At 32.8% G+C, this 20,603-nt stretch overlaps 1 protein-coding gene across 2 annotated transcripts; it reads right to left on the reverse strand.

Annotated features, from left to right (window-relative positions):
* Positions 1 to 1,743: 1,743 nt before the first annotated feature.
* LOC143053948 (ceramide kinase 1-like) lies at positions 1,744 to 18,718 on the reverse strand. 2 transcript variants are annotated; one of them, XM_076226770.1, is made up of 12 exons: positions 18,563 to 18,718; positions 15,306 to 15,506; positions 14,803 to 14,931; positions 14,276 to 14,339; positions 11,827 to 11,972; positions 11,078 to 11,152; positions 10,066 to 10,212; positions 8,824 to 8,893; positions 6,835 to 6,893; positions 5,331 to 5,530; positions 4,114 to 4,253; positions 1,744 to 1,972 (listed from the first exon to the last, which is right to left on the reverse strand). In XM_076226770.1, the coding sequence occupies exons 1-12, from the start codon at positions 18,651 to 18,653 to the stop codon at positions 1,882 to 1,884; spliced, it is 1,413 nt and encodes a 470-aa protein (XP_076082885.1). In that variant the 5' UTR covers positions 18,654 to 18,718; the 3' UTR covers positions 1,744 to 1,881. The 2 variants fall into 2 exon arrangements, with proteins under 2 accessions (XP_076082885.1, XP_076082884.1); XM_076226769.1 differs by having other exon boundaries at positions 15,306 to 15,502; positions 18,559 to 18,718.
* Positions 18,719 to 20,603: the final 1,885 nt, after the last annotated feature.

Below are 20,603 nucleotides of genomic sequence, written 5' to 3' on the forward strand. Positions count from 1 at the left end.
TATGAGAATTTGATTAGAATCAGTGAATATGAATTTGACAGCTAGTGACCCTTTAAATAAGTATAATTGTTTACGTTAATATCACAGCAAATATATTTCTTTGGTAAGACAAATTCAGTTCTACTTGACAATGATACAGATGGACGGTTTTACACTTGAATCTGATGAATTTTTCATTGAAAAACGTGACGAATTTACTTCTCATTGTCAACTTGCCGTAATTTCTTAACATAGACTTCCTCAAACAGGATTGTGCCCTTACAATAGAAGTGCACACACAGAGACAAACAATCTAAAACCGACTTTTCATAGATGTTTAACCCATCGTCATGTATTGTTGTCCGATACGATAATTTACTAGCAACATGTTGTCATGGCATTATGTAGCAGCATTTATCGTCTGATCTATTTTCATGAACATCTCTCACGTCCAGGTAAGCATACATTTTATTATCACCTGCAGGCATACAAAGCTTATAAGAACTAACCAAAGATACAGGGATTATATTCTAGTAACACAGACTCTCGTTTCAAGTGATAACTGATCAATATTATACCTCAATGTTGACTGTTGTACCCAATTTTCGACAATAGACCTGTTATGTCCACATATTGTTGTGAATATATATTTTAATAGAATGATACACGACTGCCATTCATGTAAGAGGTTTAGCTACCTATATAAAATACCATGTTCAGAATAAGTAAACTCCTTTATCAAGTCAGGATTATGACAGTTGTTTTCATTCGTTTGCTGTGTTTGATGTTTTGATTTTGCAATTCGATAAGGGCCTTTTGTTTTGAAAATTTCTTGAAGTTCAGTATTTTATCAATTTTATTTATTTTCTTTCTTCAACATCGGACTTTTCATTAGAGGTTTTCCAATCAAAACAGTTGACAGACCAAAATCAAGTACGACGTTAAGGAACACAACGGGTACCACATGTAAAATTTTTCCAGTGTACATGCCATCAGCCCCAGTTTTTTGGTTGGACTTGTGTTGCTCAGTCTTTATTTTTCTATGTTGTGTTTTGTATACAGTTGTTACTCTGATGGTCTATATATTACCATGAATTTGTCAGTTTATTTTCATCTTACGAGTTTGTATGTCCCTTTGGTATAATCTTTAATAGCATCTGTTTTAAAAACGGAGAAATCTAACGCATCGAAATCTTGATCTTTCATACATTCGACAACAAAATTTCACCTTATGCATAAAATTACATAATACAATTATAAAAGATACATTTTGTAAACATAAGCCGATCTGTAAAAATGTATGAGAGACGATAAAAACATTTATGTACATTAATAAATATTATATATATGAATGGTAATGACCATAACATACAATGTAGGCTTTAAAAAAAAACGTTTTTGGAAAGTTTATATATTTGTATAATAATAAAATCTGCATACATGTATCAAATTATATAAAAGTTCAGATGAATAACAACATAAAAATGATAGAAAAACTTGAAGGCTTTCTAAATTCTAAACATGTACAAATAATCGAGTTTTGAAACCTAGATATGACTTGAGACATAAAAAAACATTAGTTCATCACTTTTAATTTTGATAAATGCTCGCAAAGTTTTTGGTTTTTGGATTATGCATCAATATACAATTATCCCTTTTGAATAATTATAACAGAACGTTTCAGGCTCATTTAAAACAACGAACATGCTCGTCATTTCCCCATCAATATTCCACAAACTATTACTACACTTTTGTTATTGATAGTCAGTAATCAATGTTTATATATATAAGTCAATCTTCGGGAAGGAGCTTCATCAACCGTTTCGAAATATTTATCGATATCTGACTTATTTTCTACATAAATATATTCTTCTATATACAACATCAATTTGACTATGTTGATCACAGTACAGTGTCCGTTGAAGTAATGTTTGACGTTTGTTTTGTACTTCTAGAATATGACGATACCATTTTAATTGCATTGGGTATCAACCTGAAATATACAATCGAATCAGAAATGCATGTTCTTGTACCTCGAAAGAGGTGAAAATGCAATGGGACAGTAAAAACTCATCAATTGATAAAAACTGACAACATCATGACAAAAAACAGAACATACACAATGAGAAGACAAACTATACCACGAAACACTTGTCATGATAAAACACCAAAATAATGCGCAATACTTACCACTCTAAAACCAGGGGTAATCTCTGATGAAATGTATCAACTGTTATATATGACGAAAAAAACGGCTGGAGGATATGTTTATATATTCTTCCAAAGTTGTTTTGTTTTTTAGTCATAATTTCTTTTTATAAAGTTTGTGTAAATTAACCTTCATTGAGTACCCGCCATAGTTTGGAAGAGCAAATGCTAAACATAACTCACCAGCAGAACGTACAACGAAAACGTGTCTCAGTAAAACAAAATACAACTATCAAAAAACAATTAAATAAACGATATGAAGCTTAGTTAAAAGAAACAATTGATGGGTAACAGGGTGATGACATTTTTGGAAAACAGTTGTGCACTGCATTATTTCACACGACTTATCAGTGGTGGTCGAAACAAAAAAGTTTAAAGGAATTAAAAATCAATTAAATAAGATAAAGAAAATCAGAAAATCGAAAAAAAAAATCATTTGTAATTCTTTCAGACCTCTTGTGAGATGAGAATGTAACTGCACGTCTGGATAGCGGGTCTTTCGTTTCTGTATTCCATTGGCGTTTAGGTAATTTTTCTCAATTTTTAATATGTTCAGACTTTTTTCAATAATTCTCATTTCTTCATATTTTAGCACAGTGACCTCATTCTTCTCTACTGTCTATTTTTTAGTGTTGTCAAATCGTTTCCTTTTGCCTAACCGGTTACTCGGATAATCGTTCGACCGATTATCCAGTTAACCGGTTGTTTAAGTTGAAGGCCTTATCTATACACCCTACACATAGATATACGAAGATGTGGTATGAGTGACAAAGTGAAAACCTTCCGTCCAAGTCATACATTTATGTTTTTATAATACGATAAATTGAAGTTTGTCCTTCGGTATTATAAGGCTTGTCTGTGAAGATTCCTGGCGGAGTTGATTTTTAATCATCAAATACACCAGATCAACTACGGCGTCTGTTCTAACTTCAGATTAAAAAAAAACCCTTCTTGATCTCGTAGAATTTAATATGTCTGAAACCAATGATTCTTTCATTTTCTCTTGTTGTCTCCGAAAATAATGTGGAGTGTTTTTGATTTGAAATAATTAAGCCTGGTACTCGTACTATTAAGTATACATTGATTACAATCACATTGCTTTGCATTGCACAATATTTTAGTTAGCATTTAGATGAAAGTATGACAAAGCCTTGCACGACGTATAATGAAGTAAATCGTAAAATTTAATCGTATTACTGATTTAAAGTTACTGTTAAAAAAAACATGTATACTAATTATGTTTCCTGAAGATCTTGCCCCTAGCGGAGAGCAAGATCTTACTAATTAATTTAACATTTTGGGTTTAACAATAGCAATCAATATATTAGACAATTGATCTGTCAAATTAATTAACACGACGACAATTTTAAAAGAAAACATAAATATTCAACGTTATGATTTCAATACAAATTTATATCAAATCTATCAAAATTCACAAAAAAGTCCTGTTAACCGGTAAGGGTTTTTGGTATTCGGAATTCGTTCGTTCAAACGGTTAACCGCGTTTAACCGGTTAACCATTGACAGCACTACTATTTTTGTATGTTCTTTGATATATTAAATTCACCCCGTATTGGTCGAATATTCACTGTTCTGTATTCCCCTTCCACAACCTCATGAATTGATTGTGCGTATTTATCCTGAAACAGGCATTGCACTAGATTTTCTTTTATATCAGACTGATAAAATTGTAGAACAGTGAAACCTGTTTAAAGAGACCATTTAACGGAGAGCAAAAAAGTGGTCTCTTAAGACAGGTTATCGTTACATACAGGTTCAATTTATATGAAAAAAACTACAGAGGGATCTAGAATTGATGGTCTTTTAACAGGTTTCTGCTTAATTCAGGTGGTCTCTCAAACAGGTTTGATTACTAATATTATATCTTATCCATGCTTAGTGTATTGGCAACTTGTATATACTTACGTTATATAAATTTCTGGTTTTGTCAACTTATAAATCTGTCCATCAAGGTTAATTAAAAGATCCATGTCCGATTCTGACTTAGGGATTCTAATTGTCAATGCTTTGACAACTTTGAAAGACAGGAAATCGCATCTGTCTATCTACAAATTGAAAACAATATGGTACGCTTAATATTGTATAGAATTAAAAATAATTGACGACAGAATTCAGTGTGAAATTTCAAAATGTCTGTTAACATGGTTAATTGCACATAAAATCGTTTTAATGTCATACTACTGAGTATGTTATGGTATAAATGTACCAATTAGCAAAACTGAATATCAAATATCATTAACCCAAACCAACTGTACGATGTACTTACAGAATAAGAACTATTACTTGTTTTTACTTCCGCGACTAATGAGGCAGGATATGTTAAACCTTCCGGAACTTTTGAGATCACTCCCGGATTTGGTGTTGGTCAGTCTTTAGTATGTTGTTATTTGTTTACAGTTGTTTGTCTTTTGGTCGTGTTTCGTTTTTAGCCATGACATTCATACAAAATCATAAGATATGTAAGAAATCAATAAATTCAAACATGTCATTTCTACAAAATGTACAAGCAAAAGGTTTCAAACTTTTTAACTTTTAAAAACACAAAAAGGTTCAAATCGATATACAATGAAATATTTTGTTCGGTGAAAAAAAAAATCAACTGATAATATATGTTAAACGATAACTTTTTTAACAAAATGATACGTTTACAAAAAGTAGCAAGTCTAAGCTAATGACAAAAAATAAAGGCGAAACGGTCCTTTATAGAGCACAAGGGGTGCACATTTTAAGAAATATACAAACAACCCCTCATGTGTTTCTATAGTAGTTTTACACATTTACAATTATGGTATTGGAAATCCAGGTTTAAATATCAGATATGCAGTCAACTATTGCTTTCCAACATATGATAGTAAGTTAGTCTCGATTCAAATAAGCTCGAGATTATCACATTTGCCTGGTGCATTCTGGGTAATATTTTCCAAAGTGTACACAAGCACGTAGTTATTTTATACTTAATAGGGGGTCTACTGACTGCCTAAGAGGTGGCCCACTCCAGTCAGTGCATGATTCCCTTTATAATCAACCAAATTGTTTCCCACAAAAAAGGGGGGCGCCACCTTCCCCCTAAATCCGTTCTTTTTTCCAATGGACATTCAACCAATGACCAGACCTTTACTTACAAATTCTTTAGACGCAGCTTTTCCGAGTTGAATAAAATGTTTTATCATTGCGAATCGTCCTGCAGGTTTATAAATCATTAATCCAAATTCTTTACCAAACTCGAGTTTATTTGATTCGTCATCACTCAGCCCATCGTCGACACCAAATGCAATTTTATCTATTAAAGCCATTACATTCATCAATGTCATGTGTTCGGTTTCTGTGGAATAATAAAAAGTAATTAGACACAATATCGCAGAATGACAACTGCCACAAAAATAGACAAAAATCGTTACCGTCTTACATATAAACATAATAAAACAACAGTCTTAAACACGATAAACAACTACACCAAAACATGAATCTCACAAGCCGACGGCAGTCAATAAATAGCTATCAACGAAACTACTAAACTAGATAAACAAGGACCAAACAAAAATATCCCACCAACAAACCACACAAGTACGGACGCCATCACGAGTTGGTTGACCGTTATGGAATAACTGTTTCACAAATGATATCGAATATGTTCCTTACGTCGTAACTACCATCCCCTTCCCTTTCATGAATGTGACCTACCGAATTAAGACTATTTACCGGATTTGTTATCACATAAACAACACGACGGGTGCCACATGTAAAGCAGGATCTGCTTACCCTTCCGGAGCACCTGAGATCACCCGGCTAGTTTTTTGGTGGGGTTCGTGTTGTTTATTCTTTAGTTTTCTATGTTGTTTCATGTGTACTGTTGTTTGTTTGTCTTTTTCATTTTTAGCCATGGCGTAGTCAGTTTGTTTTAGATTTATGAGTTTGACTGTCCGTTTGGTATCTTTCGTCCCTCTTTAATAAACAACAAACAAAATGTACTACAGCACAAATAAACATGACTCTAAAGACAGAATTTCGTAGAATTGCAACAGCTCAACCTAACATATCGCAGGTCCGTCTTGTATGAACATCCTGATTGCCGCCTTCACGTTTGTTCTTCATATTCATATCAAATAAAATGTTGTATAATTGTCAATGTGATAACAATCTAACAACGTTCAAAAGAGTCCGATTTTAACAAATTAGAACACCATGTGGCCTTCAACATAGAGCAAGACCCATATCGTAATAATTCAAACAAATGAAAACTAACGACTTGATTTGTTACAATATGATAAACGAAAAACTAAATACATGTTTCACAGACAGTAAACAAACGACCACAAATGAAAAGCCATAATATGTGAGGATCAATCTGTCTAATACTTGTTAAGTTTATATGTAAATTTAGTACAGTTATTCTAGCGTAATTTTCCTTACAAAATATCTGAATGTAAACTGCAATAGAGTTAGGTTCCCTGTTAAACACTATCAAATAGTAACGAAAGTCGAAGAAATGACACACAAGTTAAAAAAAAATGTCGAAGTGCGAATCTGGTGCAATACAATTGGAATCGTTAACGTTATTGAATCAAATATTAGTATGTATCGTTGAATGATTATATATATATATATATATATATAAATATGTTTTACCTGTTTCCAAAGCTTGTTCTGGATTTGATGATTTTTGTTTGTCCTCTTTTTTCTTTTGTCTTAAAAGAGAAACATATTCACAACAACATTCTACCATAATTACAGATAACACATCGGCTGCAGTACTTTTTATTTCTTATATTTTTTCAAAGTGAAAAGCCAACAAATGGAAACATCGTTTTCCTAATTTCATCAATTGGAACTGCAATTTAGATTATTCGAAACCCCAACATTTTGAACTCTAATGTTTTTAATGCCACTTGGATATTGAGGAACTATATAAACAGAAGGTATCTTAAAAAAGTCAAACCCATCTATGGTCTAAAAAAAAAGTCAAACCCATCTATGGTCAACTTTGCGTTTAAGGTTATTAATAACAATAGTTCAATAGTTCAACCCACCAATGTATATTTAAAGAAAAGAAAATTAAGAATTTAAATTGGTTATATGTCAAAGACACAAAAATGCGGCTAAAGAAGAGATAACAGCCGATGGCAACATATGCGTTTTCAACGAAGCGAGAAAATCCCACATTCGGAGGTGGTCCTCAGATTACCCCTTAATAAAAGTGTGTACTAGTTCAGTGAAGATTAGTCTTGAATTATCCCAGTAGCAACTACTGAGCCGATGCTAGCCTTTGGACGAGAAGTCCACAAACAGCATGTGTAATTCCAAAGAAAACTTCATTGCAATTGGTATATATAAGATGATACATTTCAATATTAACAACATATTTGTTTTGTTTGTTTGACATTTTTGGCAACGGACAGCTTGTATTTTTATCAAAAGCAACTATGTTCTTCAAGAAAGTTAGTCTCTATATATTATCCAGATGTGTCCTTATAAAAGTGGGGACCAAAAACTAGTTTGTTGTCAATATAACAACCACTTGTTTTGGATGGTTTGATCTATGAAGCACTTCGGTGTTGACATGAATATCAATTATATGATAATTTTAATATAGTTTCTGTTTGCAAAAGTATGACTTATTCCAAATACTAAGGATCTTCTTATCCCATGAATAACAAAACTTAGCCGTATTTGGCACAACCTTTTGGAATTTTGATCAATGCTCTTCAATTTTTTACTTGTTTGGCTTTCTAACTATTATTATCTTAGCTTCACTGATGAGTATTATGTAGACAAAAAGCGCGTCTGGCATATTATATAAATTATAAGCCTGATACCTTTGATAACCATTTACACCACTTGGTCTATGACACTGCTGGTGGCCGTTTCGTTTTCGAGGGTATAACCAGCCCAGTAGTCAGTTATTCGGTGTTAACATGAATATCAACTATATGGTAATTTTTATAAATCTTTTATAATCTTCTGTTTGCAAAAGTATGAAATATTCGAAATACTAAGGATTTTCGTATCCCATACTTAAATAACCTAAGCCGTATTTTATATGTATTTGGCACAAATTTTTTTGGAATTTTCAATGCTCTTCTACTTTGAATTTATTTAGAGTTCTTACTACTAGTAGTTTGATCTGAGCGTCACTGATGAGTCTTATGTAGACGAAATGCGCGTCTGGCGTATTAAATTATAACACCACTGGGTCTATGCCACTGCTGGTGGACGTTTCGTCCCAGAGGGTATAACCAGCCCAGTAGTCAGTAATTCGGCATGAATATCAATTTTATGGTAATTTTTATAATTTTTCTATTTGCAAAAGTATGAATTATTTCAAATACTAAGGATTTTTCTTATCACAAGCAAAAATAACCGTAGCCGTATTTTGCACAACTTTTTGGAATTTTTGGTCATCAATGCTCTTTAACTTTGTACTTGATTGGCTTTCTAACTATTTTGAAAGTCACTGATGCGTCTAATATATACGATACGCGCGTCTGGCGTATTAAATTATAAGCGTGGTACCTTTGATAACTATCTACATATCATTCTTTAAAAAAAAAACAAATTATCTTAAGTATCATATTTAGATATTTGATTTTGCAAATCTGTAAAACAACAATTGCTTACGTATATTCAAAAGTCAACTCAGCATCAAAATTCCTCAATCCCTTGAAAAGGAAAAACCAGATTGGTACAACTGAAAATATTAAAGTATTTCACCCCTTAATACAAGGAAATATTCTGTTTGTTTAAACAATAATCTAATAAAATTATGTAAAGAATTGCATGACTTAATACAATGTCAAAGCAGGTTAATTCGTATTAAATGTCAATTTCAATCAATCTCAAAATGACTTTTAAATAACTTATTATCCTCTTTATTATCTAAATAATATGTATTGACCGGACTCTTAGTAGTACTACTGGACAAGAGGTTGGAAAATTTGTGGGATTATAAAGGCATCTGGTTGTTTTCCTCTTATAGTTGATGTGTTTATTTCGGTTGTAGTTTGGTTCTCGCAAAATCGATTTATGACTATTGCACAGTGGTATATTACTGTTATCTTTATTCACAGTCCTATTTTTTTATACCTTATGGTTGAACTCCGGTTAAACTGTTTAATTTTGACACAACTAAGAGTCGAAACGCTTAAGAGATTTGCCAATTATATATTCACCGACTACCGTTATGACTATATGCTGGCTTTTGATTTTTTTATTATTTGGTCTATTGTCTCATTTATGTATGCACTACATCTCTTTGTTTTTTTATATTTATGAAAACACTTTAAACTATAAGAGGAAAACAACCAGATGCCTTTATGTTTTTGTTATAACATGAGCAACAAGACGGATGCCACACGTGGAGCAGGATCTGCTTACCTTTCCGGAGCACCTGAGATCACCCCTAGTTTTTGGTGGGGTTCGTGTTGCTTATTATTTAGTTTTCTGTGTTGTGTCATGTGTACTATTGTGCCATGTGTACTATTGTTTGTCTTTTTCATTTTTAGCCATGGCATTGTCAGTTTATTTTCGAATTATGAGTTTGGCAGTCCCTCTGGTATCTTTCGTCCCTATTTTAAAACGTTTACGTTTGTTCGTCCAAAGTGCTATTCTTGGTATAGCTTCATCCATGACGTTCACATGAGAGCACAATTTGCTCTTTGTTCTTCAACTTCGTACTTTATTTGGCCTTTTTACTTTTTTTTGTTCGAGCGTCACGGATAAGTCTTTTGTGCAGTCTTTCGTTTCCGTGAAGTGTGATGTTTTTTGTCCTTTTATTTCCTTTTTGGCAATGCCTATTTTTATTTAGACTTATGGTTTTTGATTGTTCCCTTGTATCACCTTTTTTATTACTATTCAACTTACCTAAATATCTCAGTTTTTTCAACCATCGTTGAGAATCCACCGAATGAATCAGATCTGCAAACAATCCATATGCTGCCATCATAAAAGAGTATGCCACCAGCTTGTTTTCACAAAAATTACCAAATACTGGGTAATCTTTTATACCACCTTCAAAACAAAATATAAATTACACTTTTTTATTAAAGTTAAGGATATGGTATCTCACAAATTTCCATTTTTTGAGTGTCTTTATCTTGTGTACTATTACTTGTCTGTCTGTCTTTTCTTTTTTAACCGTGATGTTGTCAGTTTATTTTTATCTATGAGTTTGAATGTACCTCTGGTAATTTTCGCCCATCTTTTATCAGGCTTATGTTAAAGTACAAATAAGAATTTTGTGGGATCCAGAATCTGCTAGACTAAGTAGAAATTGAGATATCCAGATTTGAACAAAGAGAATCCTTTAAGTTCTACACAAGATGGATATAACACACAAGAAACAGATATATTTTGTTGTTATTTACTATTAGCAAATGACATTGCCATCTCTTCCTATCTTTAAGTGTGGAGATATTTACGTACGTCATGCTTCTTTCAGCTCAATTCTCCCTTAGATTGTGATCTCGTTGTAGCATACTGTTCTTACGTAAGGTTTGGTGGAGGTTCGATATACGACTGGTCATACAAATGACAACTTTCTTAAACGATCCTGGATGTGTACCAAACTTGGACAGACGGATACTAATGATCATAAGATAGTGTCAAAATTTATTTCCTGTTTTTCCCTTTATAACATATGAATGGACTTACTTTTTTTTCCATTTTACATTACATAAGGTCTGCAGTTAAAGTTTTAGATTCATAAAGTAAGAAAAAAGTGGGTTCCGCGAAACCTTACGAATTTGTAAGAAATCAATACTGTAAATTTGTAGCATTTACCTCACGAATTATGATGAAAGGGCATACTTCTAAGTAAACAGAGAGTAGTCTGTGTATTTCTTCCAGTGCGATGAAAATGTACATGTTTACTCACCCTTAACTAAATGTAGAGTTGACGTGACGACATCGACACAACCATACAAAATGTTGGCCATTCCATTACCAGTACCTAGTGAATATAAAAGTTGAGTCAATCAGCAATTCTCGGGTAAATCCGCTACTCTCCTTCTTTATCTTAGCTGGAGGAACAGACTCGGTCGAGTTAAGACGAGTGAGGCATTCTGGTATATTTTTTTAGAAAAAATCGACAGATTGTGATAGAAGGTTAAAAGGATTTGATTCACAACAAAAAAAACTTAAACTCTGCTGCATTTAGATATGCTTTGTATTTTAGTTGAACTACTGTTTTAAATCGAGAGCAACTGATCTGAATCTTAGTATATACACAAAACGCACAGTTGGCGTAACAATGATATGTTAGATGAGTTATTCTTATTATAAAGGGGTATTTTGTGAATTTTATTAACAGCTTATCGACTGTTTGTGAGAGTTCAAACTTTACATTGTGCTTATACACTATAACAATTTGGTAAAATTGAATATCGTTTGAAGTTGCCTGTATTTCATTGTTAGTAGATAAATGCCAAAAAATCATCGACGACCCTATGTTATCATGAGTGTAGGTGAAATAGTTCATCGAACTACATATTATATATATATATATATATATATATATATGTCAGAATATGGACGATAGTGATGAATGACAAAAGCGGTCACCATTTGAAAAATTGCTAAACAAATACAATTATCCAACTTCATGTATCTTTCTATATTTAATACCTGCTGGTATAAACGATATCGGGATGTCAAGTTGATCTAAAGCAGCGTGATGATCATTCACATCAATATTTCTTTCAGCTTGTTTCTTTAGTAACAGACCATTTACCAGATCGTTCAATGTTCCATCTCCTCCCATTATAACTAACCTAACAAAGGAAACAGTTCAGCCTATATTACCCCTTGTTTTTGGTGGGGTTTGTGTTGTTTATTATTTAGTTTTCTATGTTATATCATGTGTAATATTGTTTGTCTGTTTGTCTTTTTCATTTTTAGCCATGGCGTTGTCAGTTTATTGTCGATTTATGAGGTTGACTGTCACTCTGGTATCTTTCGTTCCTCTTTTATGTAGATAAGATAGAAAGATAGGAGATGGTGTGGATTACCAATCCATTGAAGCAATTATTTCATCACAGTCATAATGCATGAGTGAATTTGAGGAATTACATGTCACCGAACGTCTTCGACACAAGGTTTAGGATTAGAAAGTTACATATGAGGAGAAATTCAGCATTCAGTATGTGTGCTTATATTTTTTCTGTTGAAGAAAATTAATGTTTAAAATTATTACAAAAAAGGCAAATGATAGAGAATGTACATTTTTTACATTTTATCACGGAATACAAAAACTTTTCTTTTATCAATTTCTTTTGCTTCTCAGTTTCAAAATAATTAACTTTTCAAAACACTAGTTTATATTGATAGTGGATTGCTAAAGGAATCAAAAGAGCAAAAAACATATATATAGCTTTATTACTGACAAGTATAAGTTCTCAAAAACTGTTAAAAATAATTAAAATTTCATTAGACTTTTACAGATGGCTTATCATAACATATGTAAAAGATTCATAAGAAGAAAAATTGGGGTTAATAGGCAAATTTTTTAAGGCATTCAATTGGATAAAACCAGAGGATTCCGAAAATCTGACAAAAATCCCAAAACATGACAAGCGAACTGCCTTAAATAAGTTTAAGACCAAATCAGGAGTTGAAGAGCATTGACGACCATTAAAATGATCTCTTCAATAACCTATCTGGCCTTCAATACTCTTCTACTTATTACAATTGTACTTTATTTTGATTAAAGAGTAACTGGCTGATGAGTCTTTTGTAGACGGAACGAGCGTCTGGTGTACATAAATGTAATCCTTGTATCTATGGTGAGTTTATTTACGAAAGGTGTTTCTAATAAGGTATGAAAACCTATGTTTTGTGCCAACATAGAAGTGCTAATCCTGGGTAAAAACCTCTCCGAGCAGTGAAATCGATCCAGTGGTTGTAAAACAAGCTAACAGGACCAGGACCTGCTTACCCTTCTAGGGCATCTAGCTGATATCATCTCCAGTTTTAGTGAGGTTCGTGTTGCCCAGTCTTAAGTTTTCTATGTTGTGTTGTGTGTACATATGTACTATTGTTTGTCTGTTGGTATTTTTCTTTTTTAGCCATGACATTGTCAGTTTATTTTCGACTGATGAGTTTTTAATTCCTTTTGGTATCTTTCGTCTCTTTTTTTTTCTTACAAAAATACAAGGCGTATGCACGACATATGCGAGTTTAGTCTTCAATGACTCGTCATGATCAACGAAGCTTGAATCAAAAATGTTAAAGCTCAAATAAAGTACGTAGTTGAAGATTTTTGAGGACCCAAAATGCTTTGCCAACTACAGCTTATAGGTAATCTATTTTTGGAGTACGAAATCCTTAGTATTTCGTACAATTCAAAGTTTTGTAACTATGATCATATTTCATGTCCGGGCAAAAGTGCTGACTCAGTATTGACCTGGTGATACCCTCAGAGGCGATGCATATTAGTAATATGTTATACTTATTGACAGTGTGAATGGAATAGTAAGTTTATTGTCCCCGAGTTGAAACTATTGCCCGGAGTCGTAGCCGAGGTCAATAGTTGTATCCGAGGGGACAATAAACTTACTATTCCACGAATAATCAGTCAGCAAGTGTTTTATTATACCGAAAGAGACAACAGACAATAAATATCGGTGATAAATCAACAATCGTAATAAAAAAAAAGCATTAACACAACCGTACTTTTTCACGTTAACTTCATAAAATCTGAATTTTGAGGCTACGTCCCGCACTGTCATCCTTTGATACATCAGGTAAACGCGACATCGTCACTCCCGTGCTATTCTCAACATTATCCAATCCCGTAGCTTCATCTGAAATTCCGCGAAATAAACTGACGCTCGCGCTCGAATAATTTAATCGAGGTCCAATCTTTGAAAACTATTGACCGGTCAAATAGGTCAACGCTTGCATTTTTCAAAACAGTCATTACATTGTGTACTTATTTTATATAGAAAAGGATAAAGTGTGGTATGATAAAAATGTTATATATCTAAGGAGTAACCATTGCATGATACTTTCTCCTTTAGTAGAGGTAACTATTGAAGGATTTCTATCAAATCAAAAACAAATTAATGATACATACACGTCATATTTGCTGAAGTCAAATGAAGCTGGCAATTCTTTTGCGTGGTCTGGTGTCGCAGAAACTAGATAAAAAATTATGATTAAATAAATCTTTAATATTCGCGCTTAAATTTTTTCGATTCATAATATTTTTTATCATTCCGAAAACATCTATAAAAGAGTATTGTAGTCTTGCATCCAAACATGCAGTGTACCAATCAATTCAAATATGTTTATCACAAATAATTATGTTTCTTATTATTTTCAGTTTGTCAGAAATATTTTCCATATTTTACGGAAATAATGATTAATAATCCTTTTATTCTAGATGTTTTATCTTCAATATATAAAGTATATCGGTGTATACTACGAATTAAACACCTGTTTTAATATTTTTTTCAACGAATTCACTGTGTTTTCTGTAAGTTATAAATTGTTATGATAACAATTATTTGAGGAGTTTCAGTAGCTTAATGAACAATTATATTTAACAAAGTCACTTTATAGCTTTCCGGAATTGATAGTGATAACAAAAATCCAACTTACCTATTAGTTCGTATTTAATGCTGGCAAGTTTCAAAATAGGTTCGACTTCTTTTGTAAAAATTGACTCCGAATTACCAGAACCTCCAATAGGATTTAGGAAAATAACCACTGATTTTGGTCTTTCTTTCACTAAAATACAAAAAAAAAAAAGACTGAAATTTCCAAAACCTTTTGCCGCTTCGAATCTTTCTGAAATATATGCAATGAGGTCGATGTTTCGATTCCGTACCTGGTAAAAGACAATAATCTCTTCAGTTGGTAGGTTATGTTTGTAATTTTGTTGTTGACTTTCTGTCTTTTTTATGAGTATCTCAATTTATTCGGCCTGGTCTTCCTGACAACGTGTAATGTATCACATTAAAAATACCGCTTGGTCAGTATTCTCAGTGGTCAATGTGACCATTGCAAAATTAACTAGCATCGTTTTGTTCAATATGTATAACAAAAATGTGTTCCGGCCTGATTTCGCTGATTGACACACGTTAAAAAAAATGTCCACAAACCTGCACTAAGGTTTCGTTTTATTTCTGATTGCATCTGTTTGATGTCTGAACTTCCAGCACTGATCTGTAAAGTTTTCATTTCCAGTGTGTTAAAACCTCCTGAAGGTCTGATGTAATATAAGTTTGAATCTGATGTCTGCTCGTCAGTTTCCCCCGTCGATGGGTCATCCATATCAATAATATCTGCATATTGTATCCTAGCTAAAATACAGAGTAAAGTAATTCAAACGTTAGATATCATAGGCGGACAGAAGAAACAAATCGTCTATCAAACATAAATAGTCAACCTTTCCATGGATAGCAACAAATGCCTGTTTGAGGGGGTAGGGAGCCGAACTTGATAGATATCCTACCAACAAAATAGAGAATGGAAATGGGGAATATGTCAAGGAGACATCATCCGACCAAAGTGCGGATAATAGATGACGGACACCAATGGGTATTAAACGCAACGAGAAGATCTCGCCCTCGGAGGTGGTTTTCAGCTGACCCCCTACATAAAAGTATGTACTTGTTTTGTGAAAATTGACATCACAGTAAATTCCAAAACATATAATGCTCTCAAATTAAAAATCATACAAGACTCACTAAGACCAGAGGCTCCTGTTTTGGGACAGGCGCAAAAATGCGCGATGGATTAAACTCGTTATGTGAGATTTCAACCCTCCCCTATACCTCTACCCAATGTAAAATAAAGAAACATAAAGCAATACGCACGGCCTGATTGACCGGTAAAACACATCATACGTTTTAGCTCGATATAAATTTGAAAGATATTTGTACAGTGATGGAAAATTGTGTATATATATACACATGGAAAAAAGTATTGCAACAACTTGATTTTTGAAAGCATTAAAAATCAGCCTCTTATTTTTTGGATAGGATTGTATTGTTTGCAATGGGTTTCCTTCTGACCAACCTTCATTATGCTTTATTTTCCCTAGCAGATGTTATTGGGGGGTCTTCTTGATCTCGGAAGGTCTTTAACATCGTTTGTTGCCTGATTTTTATTCTCAAAACGACTTATAGTGGAATAGTGATGACCAACAATACGTGCAATTGTCGCAGCGACATACCTGCTTCTCTCAATCTGATAATCTGCAATCTTGCCAGAGGCGGATTTAGAGGGGGGCACAGGGGGCCCGCCCCCCCCCCCTTTTTGGGAAAAAATTTGGTTGCTTGGAATCACTGAAACGTGACTGGAGCGGGACCCTCTTAGGTCAGTCAGTGGGCCCCACTTATGAAAATTTCTTGCTGCAGTTAAGAGTTTTGGAGGACCCATTAAAAGGTGTCAATCACATAACTTTATAAACTTGATTATTTAAAGTTTTGAAAACAATGAGGATAAAAACATCTGGGCTGAGTTCAATATCATAGCAGCTACGTAGTGCTACGTAGATTCTGACTATTGAACGTGTAGCTATAGACTAGTTATTACATATATTGCTAGCAGCTACGTAGCCGCTACGATATTGAACTCATCCCTGTTTAATTGGTAACGGGTACAGTAGCTGCATGTGCAGATAAGAACTTGTCGAGTCGGTATTTATCGATTAAACTCAGGTGAAATTTACATAATGTTTAACTAGTTCTATTTCAACTCTGATGGCAAAAAAATAAAAAGTGTTTTTTATTTAAATTTCAATTCGGTGTTGCAATACTTTTTTCCATGTGTATATATTGTTTTTCAGACATATAAGATCTTATTTTCCCGTTTATGAATGAAATATTTGCCACTGGATGTAAAGAAACTAACCGTGATCGAATCAAACAGATCCATTAAATTGTTCTTGGAGAAAAACACATATATATATATATATTAAAAAAAAAAAAAAAAAATATTCATCATGTTCATCAGTTTGGTTTACTCCTGGTTTGCCCACTTTTAATTTTACCAATTATCTATTAGTAAAGAAAACAAAAAAAAGACAATTAAAAGTGGGCAAACCAGGATGACACCCATCAGTTTATGTCATTATTTTTTTTTACTTCGTCACTGTTCATTTGCCACAATCTAAATAGAATCCAGATGAATTGTAACTCGAATACTCGTCGAATACATAACGAAATAATCATGATAATGACGAGATGCTTTTAAAACATTTTTATTTTAATTAGACTATTTTTGTTGTACTGACTTTTAATTATAATTTATGTCTTCAAATAGATTAAATGATACCTTTTTATTTCTTTATTTCATTCGAGTTTTTTTTAGCTCACCTTTCCAAAAGGAAATGTGAGCTTTTGCCATCACTTGGCGTCCGTCGTCGTCCGTCCGTCCGTCGTCGTCGTCCGCGTCGTAAACTATTTCAAAGATCTTCTCCTCTGAAACTACTGAACCAATTCAAACCAAACTTCATCTGATTGATTCCTAGGGTATCTAAAATAAAGTTTGTGTTTTAATTCCCATTTCATCAAAAAACATGGCCGCCATGGCTAAAAATAGAACATAGGGGGTAAAATGCAGTTTTTAGCTTATAACTCAAAAACCAAAGCATTTAGAGCAAATCTCAGAGGGGTAAAATTGTTTATCAGGTCAAGATCTATCTGCCCGGAAATTTTCAGATGAATCGGACAACCCGTTGTTGGGTTGCCGCCCCTGAATTGGTAATTTTAAGGAAATTTTGCTGTTTTTGGTTATTATCTTGAATATTATTATAGATGTAGATAAACTGTAAACAGCAATAATGTAATGCTTGAGGTATACAATGTTTTTTTATACTTTCATCATAAATTATATTATGAACACGAGACAAACGAGACATTTCAGTGTGTCCACTCTTGTTTTTACTTTTGAAGAAGATATGACAGAATCGAAGAACCATTTATATAAATTGAAAACCCAAAATAATCATTGAAGGAAGATTTAAGCAAAAAATTTAAGGTGAGCGATTCAGGCTCTTGAGAGCCTCTTGTTTTTTTCGCATTTTTTTTTTTTTATAATTTTTTTTTTATCAAACAAAATGGTTGGAAGAAGAAAAACGGTCATTTGCAAATCATTTTGAAGTAAAATTTATAACAACAAATTTAAATGGCTATTTATTAACATAATTACACATAAAGGTCTACTAAAGCACTAACCTTTTATCATAAAAATAAATTGAAAAAGATAACGACACTATCTTACCGTACACTGTGAACGTTTATTTCTCCCTTATGAATGGCCCCTCTGAACTGACATTAGATCCAAATACTGACCTGATAAAACGAGATGACAACGGACGATCATGCAACACACATGCCACATTCCTACTTACTTTCGATATCTCCTTGTGTGATGGTCAAACACTGATCTATAAACAATACTGTAGCTTCTATTCCATCAGATTTTACCTTAAATTGTGACATTTTACTGATGATTGATTTTGTTTACTATCTCTAAATTGTGTAATGTATTTGAGAATCCGGTTATTTGGGGTGCTTGAAGGGTATTTACTGGAATTGACGGTTGCTCATTACTATATATCAAAAATCGTTATTTACAATCATCATTTCATTTATAATTGCCATACATATATATATAGTACATGTAAATGCTATAGTTTTGTGAACTCTTCTATATGTTCTTAACGTCATGCTATACGAATTCTTTAAGAGATTTAATCATGTTAATTGTTAACACACGTTAAAATTCACGATGAAAAGGATGACAAAATATTATAAACATTATTCCTTTATAAATCTATTATATATCATTCTATTAATTGAAGTATATGATATGATATGAGATCAGTATACAGGGGCGGATCCAGCTATTTTGTAAAGGAAGCCCCAACCCGGGATAAAAAAGGGGGGTGTGTTTCCAACTATATGTCCCCATTCAAATGTATTGGTCGTCTAAAAAAGGGTGTTCCAACCCCCGGAAACCCCCTCTTGATACGCAACATCGTGAATACAACGCAAGATTTTTACATACGTTACGACACTCATGAACTCTCTCTCTAAGTTCAGTATACGTATTTTTGTGATTTTACTTTTTTCAAGTCTCAGTCTAGTCTAGACTATATCAGACTTTTGGAACATAGAACCCTCCCCCTCCCTATTTTTTAAAATATCTTTTTAAATTTTCGTTAAAATTTCAAACCTTTCCCCCATTTTTTGCGTGTTGTTGTCTTGTTTATTCTATCTTTTAATTACTATCATAGTTTATACTTCTATACTCCCTCGGAATCTGAAATTGAATAAATACGTTGCAGCGCCAATATATGGCATCAGTGGCAACGGGAGAGAGGCGCTGAACAATTAGTCCAATGTTGTGAGAGCAACCGAAGTTTTAAAGCTTTCAATTGTCTTAGCACACACGAGATTGTCTGGTAGTCTATTCCATTCGGGTATGGTTCTTACAAAGAATGACTGTGTTTTTGTAGATTTGCTAGGTGGAATTTTGAAACACCGGCTGTTGGGTCCGTGTAACACTTATCAATTCAAAGTTTTAAAAAGTTTTGAAATTTAAGATTTTTGGAATTTTTATCAAAGTTTTAAAATATCAAAATTTCAAATTGTGTAAAAGTTTTGAAATTTTGAAATTTTAACCAAATCATTAAAATATTAAAATTCTAAATATCGTTTATAAATTTTATAGTTTAGGAATTTGATCAAACTTTAAAATACTAAACCTAACGTGCAATTTTGATTATTTCACTTTTTGAAAGTTTGATTTTTTAAATTTTTGATTAAAATAGAAAAGGGGCGAAAAGAGGGGTACCTGTAAACACTGATGTAAACACGGCTCTGATAACAATCATTCTTAGATAACTACTAACAACTTTGTATATAGAAAACTTCTCACCAATGAGAGATGTCTCATGGTGACAGTATGTAAATATGTTATAAATATAATTGCCCTTTTTTCAATGACATTGACGCGTTAAATTGCTCCTTTTCTGACTAGCACCCTGCCCTTTCAAATGAGGCAAAATTTGTTTGGTTATTTACTAATGAAAATGTGTCTGTACTTAAAAATTTAGGGAGCTATATTATTACATGTCTAGATGTTAATTAATGTATGTAATAACAATGATAATGTAATGATTTTAAGGTTCTGATCCTGCCTGGAACTAAATGTATTTGATTTTTATAGAATGAAGATAATAACACCTGTCTGAACTTTTTTTTAATGTTTCATTTTATTATTTGAAAATGTTTTTCTGTTACAAATCATGATGTATTGTTCTATGTGTACATGTTATGCTGCCCATCAAGGGCTCTTGATTGGAATAATAAAATATTCTTATTCTTTCAATTTAAATATTTATTGCCGTATAATCTATATAATATGGTGGCCGGATGCGGCCATTT

Source organism: Mytilus galloprovincialis, chromosome 12 (assembly GCF_965363235.1).
Source record: "Mytilus galloprovincialis chromosome 12, xbMytGall1.hap1.1, whole genome shotgun sequence".
Taxonomy (NCBI): domain Eukaryota; kingdom Metazoa; phylum Mollusca; class Bivalvia; order Mytilida; family Mytilidae; genus Mytilus; species Mytilus galloprovincialis.

What these genes read in the sequence shown, in the direction of transcription:
- LOC143053948 (XM_076226770.1), bottom strand. Translation starts at nt 18,653, where the DNA reads ATGTCACAATTTAAGGTAAAATCTGATGGAATAGAAGCTACAGTATTG. An exon ending in AAAACGAAACCTTAGTGCAG is followed by an intron (nt 14,932 to 15,305) that starts GTTTGTGGACAT and finishes TTTGTATTTTAG; the next exon opens with TGAAAGAAAGACCAAAATCA. An exon ending in AAACCAGAAATTTATATAAC is followed by an intron (nt 1,973 to 4,113) that starts GTAAGTATATAC and finishes TGTATATTTCAG; the next exon opens with GTTGATACCCAATGCAATTA.